This window comes from Sarcophilus harrisii, chromosome 2 (assembly GCF_902635505.1).
Source record: "Sarcophilus harrisii chromosome 2, mSarHar1.11, whole genome shotgun sequence".
NCBI classification, from domain to species: domain Eukaryota; kingdom Metazoa; phylum Chordata; class Mammalia; order Dasyuromorphia; family Dasyuridae; genus Sarcophilus; species Sarcophilus harrisii.
In genome coordinates this window covers 500962268-500977257 of record NC_045427.1, presented here as the reverse complement: position 1 = coordinate 500977257, position 14990 = coordinate 500962268, and the positions used below count along the sequence as shown (strand labels likewise).

General features: G+C 33.1%; 1 protein-coding gene across 1 annotated transcript in view; it reads left to right on the top strand.

Moving 5' to 3' along the window:
- Window positions 1-14990, top strand: part of FAM227B (family with sequence similarity 227 member B) — a 321697-nt gene that overhangs the window by 303323 nt on the left and 3384 nt on the right. The window contains exons 13-14 of the mRNA XM_031955171.1: window positions 13621-13701; window positions 14879-14953. Of these exons, the coding sequence (XP_031811031.1) occupies window positions 13621-13701; window positions 14879-14953 (156 nt within the window). The remainder of the gene's footprint in view (window positions 1-13620; window positions 13702-14878; window positions 14954-14990) is intronic.

Sequence of the window (14990 nt, the reverse complement as noted above, 5' to 3'; positions counted from 1 at the left end):
AGATTAACAAATGATTCATCAACAAATGATTTGTTTTTCAAATAAAATCTGCTTCTGGGTTTGTTTATTAGCTTAGTGGCCTTTTAGATTCAATGTTATTTCTTCCTTGATTTTCAGAATTTCTATTTTAATTTTAATTTTTTTTCAAGTTTGTTGTTGTTGGTGCTGTTATCGTTGTTCCATGCCCAATTCATTGATCTGTTCATTTTCTCTTTTGTTGATGTTACTTAGGGATACAAATTTTCCCTTAAATTCGGTTTTGGCAAATTTTGTAATGTTTTCTTATTGTTGTCATTGTCTTTTCCTGGAATTGTTGATTGTTTCTATTATTTTTTTCTTTGATCCATTAATTCTGTAGGATTAGATTATTTCATTTCCAACTAATTTTTAATTTATGCTTCCAAGGCCCTTTATTGATTGTATTATATTATGATCTGGAAAGGATACCTTTAATATTACTGCTTTTCTCCATCTAGATATGAGATTTTTTTTTGCCCTAATATATGGTCAATTTTTGTGAATGCAACATATACAACTGAGAAAAAGGTATACTTCTTTCTACTCCCATTCAATTTTCTCCAAAGGCTTATCATAACCAATTTAATTTTTTTTTTAATTCATCTACTTATTTTTTAATTTGCTTTTTGATTAAGTTTGTTTAGCTCTGAAAGGGGTAAATTGAGTTTCCCTACTATTGTAATTTTACTATTTTCTCCTATTACTCATTTAATTTTTTTTTTTTTTTTTTTTTTTTTTTTTTTAAGGATCTGGATGTTATTTAACATGTATAAGACTGCCTGCCATCTAGGGAAGAGGGTGGAGGGAGGGAAGGGAAAAGTCGGAACAGAAGTAAGTGCAAGGGATAATGTTGTAAAAAAAAAAAAATTACCCATGCATATGTTTTCAATAAAAAGTTACAATTAAAAAAAAAAAGAATCTGGATGTTATAGCATTTGATGCATATGTGTTTAGTACTGATATTATTTCACTTTTAGCAAAATGTAGTTTTCCTGATTATCTCTTTTAAATAGATCTATTTTTGCTTTTGCTTTGTCTGAGATCATAATGGCTACTTCTGCTTTTTTTTTTTTTTTTTTTTTTTTTGCTTCAATTGAAGTATTATAGATCTTACTCCAGCCTTATTTTAATTCTGTGTGTGTGTGTGTGTGTGTGTGTGTGTGTGTGTGTCTTTTGGTATTTTTTGTAAACAACGTATTGTTAAATTCTGGTCTCTAATCCATTCTGCTTAAAAGAGATTTCCTGTACATCTATTTTAAGCCATAAGTGACTAACAACAACAATGATAAAAGTTGATATGCATATGACTCCAGGAACTTTTTGTAAACTCAAAGAAATGATATAAATTATGCACACCCTTACTTCAGGCTTGATTTCCACAATTAGTTCCTTTGCTGATTGAACCTTTGTCCAAGACCCCTCATTCCTAATTAATGCTGTATTTCCCACTGCTTATCTACTGCTGTGAGAATTCAATTTTTTTCAAATCCAAGAAATATGAGTAGAATTGGGGAATTGTCAACAGCTGAAGAACTGGCAAACAAACAAGGCAGGAAAGGTGAGATAGTATGAAATGTACTAGTACAGTTTGCACTAGTGGAAGAAATATTATTCAGTTCTGCCGTAATGCTTCTTTTGAAAATACATAATTATTTCAACATGATTGGTATATTAGGGAATGATCTGACCATAACTCAAATTTTATGTTAAACTCTCATCTCTGAGACTGATACTAAGATTTTGTGTTATGGTTGAATAATTAGCCTTTTTTGCAACTCATCTAGTTTTTCTTTTAAGAATTTAGTCTCTATGGTATTTAATAGTTGTTTTATTTTTACATTTATCTATGGTATCTTTAAACATAATATAGTTTCTTTTTCTCTTAATGTTATCAATTTTTATTGTTGCCTTTTTTTGGAGATCATGATTGTAATTCCTGCTTTTTTTAGAGTTGCCTAAAACATTATTTTATTTCATCCACTCATTTTCATTCACTTTGTTTTTAAATATTTATATTAAAATAATTTTTATTATTTATAATTTATATTTTTATTTTAATTTTTAGCAAATAGAATTTTTAATTAATTTCTTCAAGTTTCTTATTTGTGGTGTTCTCTTCTTTTTTTATAATATATAATGGTTCTCTCTGGGAGCAGGTTTCTTGGGGAGGTTCTCTGGAGGCAGCCTTAGTTTCAGTTCAGTGTAATAATCACTTCAAACACAGCCAGCTGATAAAATCCAAACGTTTATTTTCTCCTTTCGAGTCTTGTCTCTTTCCTTGGGCCTGGTTAGCTTTCTTAGAGGCCTCTCTCCCTCCTTGGTTCCAAGAGTTCTTGCAGCTTGTCTTTTGTCGCCTCCAGCTCCCTCTGAATCTTGGTTCTGCCCAATTGCAGATTAGTTTCTCAGTCTCCCAAAATGAACTCTCACTCTGTCAATCTGTCAAAGTGACTTCTGGCTCTAGCTCAACTCCGACTCGTGGCTTCTTCTGAACTGACTCTGACTGACTCACTGAAGCTCTTTTTATGCTTGGTGTAAAAGGTTGACCCCTCCTCCGAGAGTGGGATTATGGGAGGTGTGAATTCACAAAGTTACAAAGTTAACTTTGTGTATCTCCTGTACTTGTGAACTCCAATGTGGGAGCTCTAATGTATGACCTCTAATGTGTAAACTCTTAAAAGGTGCCAACCCAAGCACACAAGCATTGCTTCCATTAATTCCACTTAGTACCTTGTTTCAAGTTCTGGCCCATAACATCTCCTGTAGGATCAGATCAATCATACTGAGCCATGCTAAATTAGATAATTATTGTTTCTATCAATTCTAATGACTTACACTTTGTAAGGATTCCAACACTTATTCATCTCTCCAATCTTTTTATTTAATTCATTTATATGTAGGCATGTAATTGTGATATTTTTTGGTTTTTTCATTAATAAAGTATGAATGAGTTTCTGTGTATGATTTGATGCTCTCTTTATCTTCTCAAAATCTCTTGGATATGGTTTTAAGATTTCAAAGAAAGAAAAAAATTGTTTTTTAAAAGACCTCATTTAATAGCTTTTTCCTTAGCCATATGATTTTTTTTTTTCCTGCGGCAATTAAGGTTAAGTAACTTGCCTAGGGTCAGATAGCCAGGAAGAAGCCTTAAGTGTCTGAATCCAGATTTGAACTCAGGTCTTCCTCACTTCAGGGATGGTGCTCTAACTACTGCACCACCTAGCTGCCCCCAAAATAAACATTTTATTTCTTAGATTTCATACCTATCTGAAAAGAGTTTAACCTTCTGCTTAGCCAGTTTGTACCTTGGATTCTTTGCTTACCTTTGGGTTCTTTGGAAGGAATGGTTCAAATTCTTGCTTTTTTTTTTTTTTAAACCATTTGTTTTCTTAGGTTCTTAATCTGTTTTTCAGAATGTTCTCTTTGGGTACTAATTCTTTTTGCTCTTTGAATATCATATTTCAGTTTTACATCTATTTCTTATGATCACAAAGCAATCTCATGCTTCAGGTTGATCCTCTTTAAAATGTGAAAGGTTTTTTCCTTTGCTGTTGACAAAATTTGTATTAAAATTTTACTATTAAGTTCTTCATGAGTAAGATTCGGGGTTCCTTTTTATTAGTGTCTGGAGGTTCTAAATTTACATGTCCATATATCCTCTATCCTCAAAAAACCCTCATTTGATCTTTCTATTCCTACTATCATCCTACAGCCCTCCTACTCTTTGTGACCAACCTCCTTGAAAAAACTGTTTATAACAAATTCTTGAACCTTCTCTCCTTGCACTCTCTTTACCCCTTATAACATGACTTCTGACCTTTATGTTCCACCATAACTTCTCTCTCCAAAGTTACAATTATCTCTTAGTTGCCAAAGTCAAGATCTTTTCTCAATCTTCATTCCCTCTGAAGCCTTTGACACTGTTTGTTGATCAGCTTCCCCTCCTTGAAATTGTCTTTTCTGGGTTTTCAGGTTAGGATCCTCCTCCTCATTCTCCCTGACTCTTTAATCTCCTTTGGTGGATTCTCATCAAAATCACATCATCAATGGTAGGTGTTCCACAAGGTTTTGTACTGAGTTGAATTCCCTTCTCCTTCTATATTACTTCAATTAGTGATTTTATCAGCTTCTTTGGATATAATTACCATCTCTGGGCTGATCATTCTGATATCTCTGTGCCCCAACCTCCTACTGATCTCCATTCTTGCATCTCCAACTGCCTTGTCCAGTCCTCCTCTTAAAGTCAACATGTCCAAAATGGAACTCATCCTTTCTGCTTAGATGCCTCCCCTTCTCTTACCTTCCCTACTTCCCCATCCTCCAGTCCCACAGGCTCACAATTTAAGTGTCAGTCTCAGCTCCTATACCTCCTCATATATAATATGTTGCCATGCCCAATTTCATCTTTACAACGTTTCTTGAGTTTGCCTTCTCCTGGCCACCAAGTAGTGTAAGTGCTCATCATCTCACACCTTACTTATTACAATAACCTGCTGTGGGGCCTGCTTATCCCAAATCTCTCTCGACTCCAATCCATGCTCCATTCAGCCACTAAAGCACATATTTGACCATATTTCAGTAAGAGAGAGAATAGTAAATACTGGGCTCAAACTCTAGAGGGAGAACAAAAGTGGTCACTTAGAATGTTTGCACTCAACCTTAAGACATCAAACAGTACTAGTCTCCCAAAAGTGCTGCAAAGAGGGCTAAGCCCCTGAGACTCCCAAGAGAGTGGACCAGCAGCATAGGTTCTTCCAAAAGGTCCAAATTCAGAATTTTGCCCTCAACAAACAGTTTTTAAGCATTTAATATATGTGCAAGGCCCTGTGTTGAATATTTGGGCATACAAGGAGGACAAGAACAGTCACCTCTCCCAAGATTTCACATTCAAATGGGAAGACAACATACAAATAATTTATGTACAAACAAGACATATACAGATTAAATTGGAAGTAACTTCTGTGGGAAGTCATTGAGAACTAGGAAATTCCTCCTGCAAAAGATGAAAATTTAATTTATTTTCAGTTTTGAATTCTTTATCTTCCCTACCCATTGAGAAGATAAGAAAAATAAAACCCACACATATATACATATATATATATATATATATAGATATAAATATTCATACACACACATGAATACATATGTCTGGTCATGCAAAACAAATTATTACACTGGTCTTGTCCAAAATGGAAAAAAAGGCAAAGATAAAAAGAGAATAAAAATATACTACAATTTGTGTTCTTTGTTAATTAGCTCTCTTTTCTCTTTTTCTGGAGGTAAATAGCATGTTTTGTCTATCAGTCCTTTGAAATTTTGATTGACCATTATATTGAACATAGTTTTCAAGTCTTTCAAAGTTTATTATTTTTACAGTATTGTTATTATATATAAATGCTGCTCTTAATTCTGTTTGCTTTACATCAGTTTATATAAGTTTTCTGAGATTTTTTCAAAACCATCCTCTTTCTCATTTCTTTTTTAAAATTTTTTATTAAAGCTTTTTATTTTTGAAAACATAGGCATGCAAAACCTTATGTTCCAATTTTTCCTCCCCTTCTCCCATCCCCTTCTCTAGATGCCAAGTCATCTAATATATATGTTAAACATGGTAGAAATATATGTTAAATCCAATCTATGCATATATATTTATATATACATATATTACACACACACAATTATCTTGCTGCACAAGAAAAATCAAGTCAAACCAAAAAAAATAAAAAAGATAATAACATGCAAGCAAACAACAAAAAAAGAGTAAAAATGCTATGTTGTGAACCAAACTCAGTCCCCACAGTCCTTTCTCTGGGTATAGATAGCTCACTTCACCACAAGATCTTGGAACTGCTCTGAATCATCACATTATTGGAGACAGCCACATCCATCAGATATGATCATCTCATAATCTTCTTGTTGTCATGTACAATGTTCTCCTGGTTTTGCTCATTTTACTCAGCATCAGTTCATGTTAAGTCTCTCCAGGCCTCTCTGAAATCATCCTGCTGGTCATTTCTTACAGAACAATAATAGTCCATGACATTCCTATACCATAACTTATTCAGCCATTCTCCAATTCATGGGCATCCATTCAGTTTTCTAGTTCCTTGTCACTACAAAAAAAGGCTGCTATAAACATTTTTGCACATGTGGGTCCCTTTCCCTCCTTTAAGATCTCTTTGGGATTAATCCTAATAGAAACATTGCTGGATCAAGGAGTAATCAGAGTGACCTTTTGTACTAGTATAGTTCCAAATTGCTCTCCAGAATGGTTGGATCTATTCACAATTCTACCAACAATGTATTAGTTTTCCCACATCCCCTCCATCATTCATCATTATCTTTTCCTGTCATCTTAGCCAATCTGAGACGCTTGTAGTGGTATCTCAGAGTTGTCATAATTTGCATTCCTTTGATCAATAATGATTTAGAGCACTTCTTCATATGACTAGAAATGGTTTCAATTTCTTCATCTGAAAATCCTTTGACCATTTATCAACTGAAGAATAGCTTGAATTCTTATAAATTTGAGGCAATTCTCTATATATCTTAGAAATGTTCCTCATTTCTTACAGCAAAATAGTATTCCACTACATTCAAAGACCATAACTTGTTCAATCATTCCTCAGTTGATGGGTATCCCTTCAATTGCTTATCTTTGCTTCCTCATAAAGAGTTATTAAGATATTTTTGTATGCATAATCCCTTTACTCTTTCTTTGATCTCTTTGGAGTATAGACCTAGTAGCTGTATTGATGCATAAAAAGATATACACAGTTTAAAAGCTTTGGAAGCATATTCCAAATTATTTTACACAATGATTGGACAGACTGATTCATAACTTCACCAACAGTACATTAAAGTACATCAACAGCACATTAACCATTCTGATGGTGATAATGTGTTGCCTCAGTTGTTTTGATTTGCATTTCTCTGACTGGAACATTTTTTCATATGCCTATTGATACATTAGATTTCTTTCTTCCTCTAAAAATTTCCTCATCATATATTTTGACCATTTATTAATTGTGGAATGATTCTTGTAAATTTGACTTAATTTCCTATATTACTTTAGAAATAGTAATTCTATCAGAGAAAATTGTTGCAAAGTTTTGCTATTTCCTGCTTCCTTCAAATTTTAGCCTGCATTGGTTTTGGTTATGCAAAAAAACCCAAAAAAACAATTGTATGTAACAGTTGTCCACTTTACCTTTTGTGATCTCTCTCTGTTGTTTGGTCATGAAAGAAGACCCTTATCCATAGATCTGATAAGTAATTTTTTCCATGTTTCACTAAGTTGTTTGTGACATTACCCTTTATGTGTCTAACTCATGTATCCATTTAAAAATTATTGATTATATGGTATGACATGTTGGTCCACACCGCATCTCTATCAATCAGATTACTTTCCAGTTTTAAAATTCCCAAAATTCTTATCAAAAAGTCCATTCTGCCCCATTAGTTATGATCTTTAGGTTAAGCTAGCACTAGGTTATTGTGTTCATTTGCTTCTATATATTGCATATTGAATTAGATCCATTGATCAGACAGTCTCTGTTTCTTATCTAGTACTAAATTGCTTAGTTTGGGGTCTATTACTGCTAGGTGCCATTCCCATTTTTTTTTTTTTCATTGATTTCCTGGATATTCTTGATCCTTTGTTCTTCCACATGAATTGTGTTATTATTTTTTCAAGATATATAAATTTATTTTCTGATAATTTGATTGTTGTTTACCCTTCATTCTCAAAGAGGACTGTGACATCCATGACATGTAAGCAAGTTGGATTTAAATGAGGTATAACTCTGCAAAGTCACTAGCCTCATGTTCTCTTCTCGAGTCATCTAGATCCAGTGACTAGACACAGATCAGAACTGGAGAGAGCCCTTGGTAGTTTGATAAGCATGGTAGTGAATAAGTAAATTAATTTAACTAGTCTTGTCATTTTAATTTATTTCAGCAAGAACAGCTAGATGGTGCAGTGGATAGAGTGCTGGGCCTGGAGTCAAGAAGATTTATTTTCTTGAGTTCAAATTCAACCTCATACTCACTAGCTGTGTGACCCTAGACAAGTCACTTAACCCTGTTTTGCCTCAGTTTCTTCATCTATAAAATGATCTGGAGAAGGAAATGGCAATTCATTCCCAGATCTTTGCTAAGAAAATTCCAAAAGATTTTCTGAGAGAGTCACACATGACTGAAACAACTGAACAGCAACAAACCCATGAGCAATTAAAATTAAATTAAAACACTTAAACATATAATTAAAACATTTCTCCACATATCTGCTGTAAAGAGTCCTCAGTAATCATATACTTTGTGTATTTCTTGGTCTACAATAGGTTATCTGTAGTTATTTTAAATAGAATCTTTATATTTTTTTCCTGCTGAATTTCATTGGTAATATACAAAAAATGCTGATTTGTGTAGATTTATATCATAAACTGCACCTTGTATTTGTTAATTGTTTCAATTATTTTAATTGTCTCTCTAGGGTTCTTCATCTCTTTATCTGCAGAAAGCAATAGTTCTATTTCCTGTGCTTATTCCTTCAATTTCTCTTTTTTTTTTTCAGTATTATATCTAGCATGCCTAGTTCAACTATAAATTGAATAGTTATGGTAATATTGGACATTTTTAGATGGTAAAAATGCACCTTGAAATTTATTGGAATAGCTTATGGCTTATACCGTATAATACAGATATTTGCTTTTGGTTTTAAATAGATACCACTTATTTTTTTAAAAGCTGCACTTATTCCTATGTTTTTTAGTGTGTTGTGTTGTTCTTTTAGTAGGCATTGGTATTCTATTTTATCAAAAGTCTTTTCTGCATCTTTTGGAAGTCATATAATTTTTGTTATTTTTCTTAACATGGCCTGTTATGTTTTCCTAATATTACAACAGATCCACATTCCCAATAAAATTCTAGCCTGATCATAATAAATTATTTCTGTGATATAGTGTAGTTTTTTTGTTAATCCTTTGGGGGTTTTTGCATCAATATTCATTAAGGATATTGATCTATAGTTTTGTTTTTCCATTTTAACTCTTTCTGATTTAGGTATCAAGACCATAAATTGTGTCACAAATTTAAAGAGATTATGTAGTATTGGTAGACTCTTTTGTGGGATTCACTTGTAAATACATCTGATCCTAGGGTTTTGTTCTTTGAGAGTTAATTTATGGCTTGTATGATTTCTTTTTCTGAAAGATTACTTAAATTTTCTAAATGGTCTGTTCACCCAGGCCATTTATAGTTTTTATAACTAAGTACCCATTTTATTTACATTGTCAGTTATATTGCAAAAAGTTGGGCAAAATAGCACTGCATTGTTGTTTTTCCTTATCAATTGTCAGTTTAATTTTTGATAAGTTAATTTTCTCCTTCTTTGTCAAAGCATCTAATGGATTATTTTTTCTTCAAAAACTTAGCTCTTACTATTATTTAAGCCAATGCTTTTTAATAAACAATATTGTTAATACCTTTAAAATTTCTGTTTGTGTTTAAGGATCTTTAACTTGTTTTTCTATTTTTTTTTTTACACACCTATTTAATTTTTTTCTTTTTTTTATTAAAACATTAGAGATATAAATTTTCTCTTAAGTACTAATTTGGTTGCATCTCATATCATTAATGAAATTGTTGATATGACTTTTTCTTTGACCCAACCATTTTTTTAAGATTGATTTATTTAGTTTCCAATTAACTTTTAACTTTTATTTCAAAGGCCTTTTGTTGAATGTAATTTTTATTGTATTAATTTTGGTAAACAGTGTGTTTTATGTTTCTATTTTTCTGAATTTGTGAAGTTTTATGCCCTGATTAATGGTTAATTTTTGTAAATTCAACATATATAGCTAAGAGGCATACACCTTTCTATTCCCATTCAGCATTTTCCAGAGATCCAGCCCATCTGTTTTTATCTTTCCTCTTCTCATTATGTATATTTTTGCTTTTCTTTTGTCATTAATCATGATTGCTATTCTTGCCCTTTTTGCTTCAAAGCCTAAGAGATTCTGCTACAGTCCCTTATTTTAACCATGTATATCTTTCTTTTTGAAGTGTATTTTTTGTAAGCAACATATTGCTAGATTTTAGTTTCTAATTCATTCTGTGAATTAGAATTCATTAGAATTCTTCTTCCATTTTATGGATGAGTTTATCTGGTTCAGTTATGATTCTTAATTGTGTATTTTCCTCCATTCTGTTTTCTTACACTTTCTCTTTTTTTCCCTGCCCTCCCCCTTAATATATGTTTTACTTTTGACTATTGCTACCCTTAACCTATTTTCCCTCTTATTTTCCCAGTGCTTTTGTTAAACCCCTTTGCTTCCTTATTTCTCTCTTGGATAAGATATATTTTTGTACTCAATTGTTAGTAGGTATATTCTTCCTTTTTTTAACCAATTCAAATGAAATTGAGATTCAAATGTAACTTGATCCTCCACTGTAAACTACCTTGAGCGCTCTATTAATGAGATAATTTTCTCCATTCTTCCCCTCTCTCTCAGTGTCTTCTTCTTCCTTACCCTTTCCAGTCTTCTTTTGAGATCATCCAAAATTTATCTAATCAGACATTTTGTAGATGGTGCAGTGGATAGTGCTGAGCCTGGAGCTAGGGAGACTCCTTGTCCGGAGTTCAAATCTGATCTTAGATACTGAGAGTGTGATCCTGGGCAAGTCATTTAATCCTGTTTATCTCAGTTTACTCATCTGCAAAATGAGCTAGAGAAGGAAAAGACAAACCCCTGCAGTTTTGCTAAGAAAACCCTAAAAGGGTTTAATAAAAGTTGAATATAACTGAACCACTGAGACCTATGGTAATGATAAAATTTAACTTTGGTCCCTGCTGCTACATTTTACTCTTTACAAATTACTTTTTATTCATGTTGATATTCTGTATAAACTTATATAAATATATATGTTGTTTTTTACATTAGACTGTAAGTTCCTTAAAGGTAGTAGATTGATTATGAAAGCCTTAGTTCTTCTCAGTGGTTCAGTGATCCAATACAATCCCAATAGACTTTGGATAGAAAATGCCATCTGTATGCAGAAAAAATCTATGGAAATTGAATATAAATCAACATATGCTATGTTCACATCTTTTTTCTGTTTTTTTTTTCCTCTCCCATTTTTCCCTTTTATTCTGATTTTTCTCCCCAGTGTGGTTCATTAAAGTAATATGTATTATAAATAAATAACTTTGCATTATCAGAAACTAGCACAGTGCCTAGAATTCAATTTATAAGAAACAGAGAAGCAGCTAATGTAGACAAGGAAGGACAAGGATGATTTGAGAGCATGGAAGAAGGAGGAGCCTTAGGAAATATGAGCAAGATTGAAAAGTTTTGGAAAAGCTGCTTTGATGAATGGGATAGTAAATTAATTAGGAAGATGTAAAAGAACCACCTTGCTGTGGTGAGAGCCCAGTTGATATTATGTGACATAAATATGTAATGGTCCAAACCATACAGTTTCACGATTTTTCTTTCTAGCTTTTTCTAGCTTGGGTTGCTTCGAGCAACCCGAGAAGCCAATGCAGGGGTGATGACCTGGAAGTCATAGGGTTAATGAAGAAGAGGTTTAGAAGTCATAATGTAACAGGAAATATGTAATGATAAAAGATTATGATAAGATAAAGAAATTTCAGAGTTCATGAACATATGTGGATGATGGCAAGATGAAAAGATCGAAGATATGACTATTTCTGTATATAGTTAATCATGAGAAATTCATAAGCTGAGGAACTAAGAAGTTAGGGTGTTTGAGACAGGATCAATATGTATGTTAAAGTTCCCAGGTATGAAGACAGGAGTTGACGAGGAAAAAAATATATGTGCTAGGCATTGAATTAATTAAGGAAGGAAGGACAGTGTCCTAAGTACTGGTAGATAACACCTGCCAGAATCTTGATTGGATAATAAATATGAATTGAATGAACTTCAAAAAAGGAGTCATTACTAAGAGATTCGTAGATTGGAAATGGCAATGGAGAGTATTCCAATTCAAACATGGCAAATGGGTATATGGGAAGAGATATGAATGAAAAAAGAGCCAGTGCTGTAAATGGGGACCAGAGATGACATAAATTATCAGTCTGCCCCCATGGCTCCTAACAAGATTCTGCAAACCTCTGCAAAATAGTCCTAAGATTATTTCCATGATATTTAGGGAAAACATACAGTTTTCTCAGAGTCTGCATTAGCCTAGATTAAACTGTACCCATGATCATTGAGAAACACAGGGTTTAATCCCTGAAAAACAGGCCAGAATAACACAAGGCCAATACAGAAAAACTCAGAGACAACACAAAGTGATAATCTGGAAAATAAGGCTGAAAGGTTGCATTAAAAAAAAAAAAAAGATAAAGAACTATTATGTTGAAAATATCCCAAACATTTATAAATCTATGAGAGGAGAAAAACTCCCAAACACAAGGAATAAAAATGTTTTTTCTTTGGATGATTGTTCATTTTTCTGAAGCTTTCATCATATACTCATAATTCTGCTCATTTTTCTATATTGCTCTTGATGTCAAAGGTGTTTCTCACTGTTAATTGTAGCCCCAGCAGTTATAAGCTTTTCCCCTCAGTCCTTGATGCTTGTTCTATGTTCTCTGGATCACCCGAATTGGACTACTTCTAAGTCACTTAAGAAGGAAAGATGTCTCATTGAGATAAAGAAACAAAGCCTAAACAGGGTAGCATTTGGAAGGAGATATCCACACTTACTTAATTCTCAAAAGTAGACTGCATTTAGCCATAAACTATGAAGATTACTAGAGGGCAGAAAATGGCTTTCACTTAGTGTTACTGCTATGTTTCTAGTGCCACAGAAAGAAAGGAGGCATAATAAAATTGAAGATTAGATTAAAAATGCCTTTTTGATCCATGACTGAGGATCTAGGAAAACATTTGAATTTCAGCCTGTAAAGTATCTCAACATCAGGTAAACCAAGATAATAACAGGAGTACAACTGTAGAATTTGAGATCCCAAATGGCTCAATCGTTATACATAACCAAACAAAATTTAATGGGAATGGTCTGAGGCAGAATTTTTTTAAGGGCCTGGTTAGTATCTCCTTTAAGGATATGGAATTTTGGTGACAGAAAATAAATGGTTATTGTGGCCATGTCAACAAAACATCCCACATACCACAGGAGTCCTTTTATCACTGTCACTTCCCATCACACCCCAAATATATGGAGAGAGAACTAAGCCCCCATTCCTTGGGGGAAAGAGTTCTTCCTTTGTGCAAATATCCCTACAAAAGATTCTTAATTTTACAACATAATCTAAATGTAGAGGCTGACCTCCATAGACCTATTCTTTTCTGAGAACCTGGAGGAGATAACCCTTATTGACTAAACACTTTCATGAAGATACACAGCAACTCAGCGAAGTGATCATAATGGTGAGGTGCTCTTGTGACCTTATTAAGTCAGAATCACATGGCTTTGTTCATTTAGTCTCCAAGGAATCGATTATGATTTTGCCTTTCTAGGCCCTCTTTGGATAGTAATTACCAGTTTTCATCAAGATGTACCAATTAACTTCCCAAAATGTTTCAAATCAGAGATCCTTAACTGTAATTATACGACAGAGCTGAAGCCAACATATCGTGACGCTGTAGCAGAAAGCAAAAAAATATTGGCCAGAAACAAAGCTGCTTATAAAGTGTAAGTTTGACTGGTACTTTTTAAAAATTAGAATAGCATAGTGTTGTGAAGATAAAGGAAGTTTAGAAATCATCTAAGAGAAAGTACTTAACCTTTTTTGGTGTCATAGACTCCTCAGAATAATGCTTTTAAATAAACAAAGTGAAATACAAAGGAACATATATGTGGGTGCATGCATGTGTATATATACACATATATAAATATATATGTATATGTATGTGTGCATACATACACACACACACACACACACACACACACACACACATATATATATATACATATATATAATGTTCCCAAGGCCAAGGTAAGAGCTTTTGAAATAGGTCAGCTCCTCATTTTATTGATTAGTCAATTCTTTCTTTTGGTACCTATCAAAGGCATAATTTTCCTTTGAAAAGATACTGTAATAGTAGGTGGGCAAATGAAAGGAGGATACCAGTTTTTTCATCTGAAGGGCTATAGCCTTAATGAAAGATATAAGGAAAAAATCAGAGAGAAAAGGAAATTGGCAGCAATTACTAAAGTGTGCTGGAACTGTTGTGATTTACAATTTGGCTGAAGAATGGAAAATATACTGGTACCAAAAAGAGCTGGTGGAGAAGACTTTTCTAAAATGCATGCATTTAAACTTAACATTTTAATTTAAGTTGTTGTACATGAACAACCTTGGCATTCAAATATGAAAGACTTAGATAACAGGAAGCCAAGTTGTCTGTCTCTCACAGGATTGGATTTGAAGGAGCTCTATGGCCCAAGAGTACCATAAACAGCCCGTAGAATAGAGGTTAAAATATCACATCTATGTGGCAGAAGTGAGCAGAGCACTAGGCAAAATAGCCCAAAGGGATAGAAATTATATAGAATCTAGTCTACTAATTTGCCTGGGTTTTTTTTTTTTCCTATACTGCCATTCCCTCCCTGTAGAGCAGTAATAAGGTCAGGAAATTCAGCCTTAGTCATTTCACTCTTAAGGAAAGGGTATAAACAGCAGCAGCAATGCGGGGCATGAGACTCCTGGTACATGGGATGAATTTAGACTTTATAAAAGGTAGTATGAAGGAATAAAGTTCTATAGAAAGATTTCCAAAATGAATTTAATATCCAGTTTGTTACTAATATTGTTTCCCAATTACTTATTTTAAATCTTTCCAACCTCCCCCCAAAATTTATTTTACAGAAAATTCAAAACTATTAGAGAAGAGATAAAGTCAATTAAAAATAAGCAACTGGAATTGAACAAGAACTTTCTAAGGTTTGTTTTTTCATTCAAAAATTTATCCAATATTACT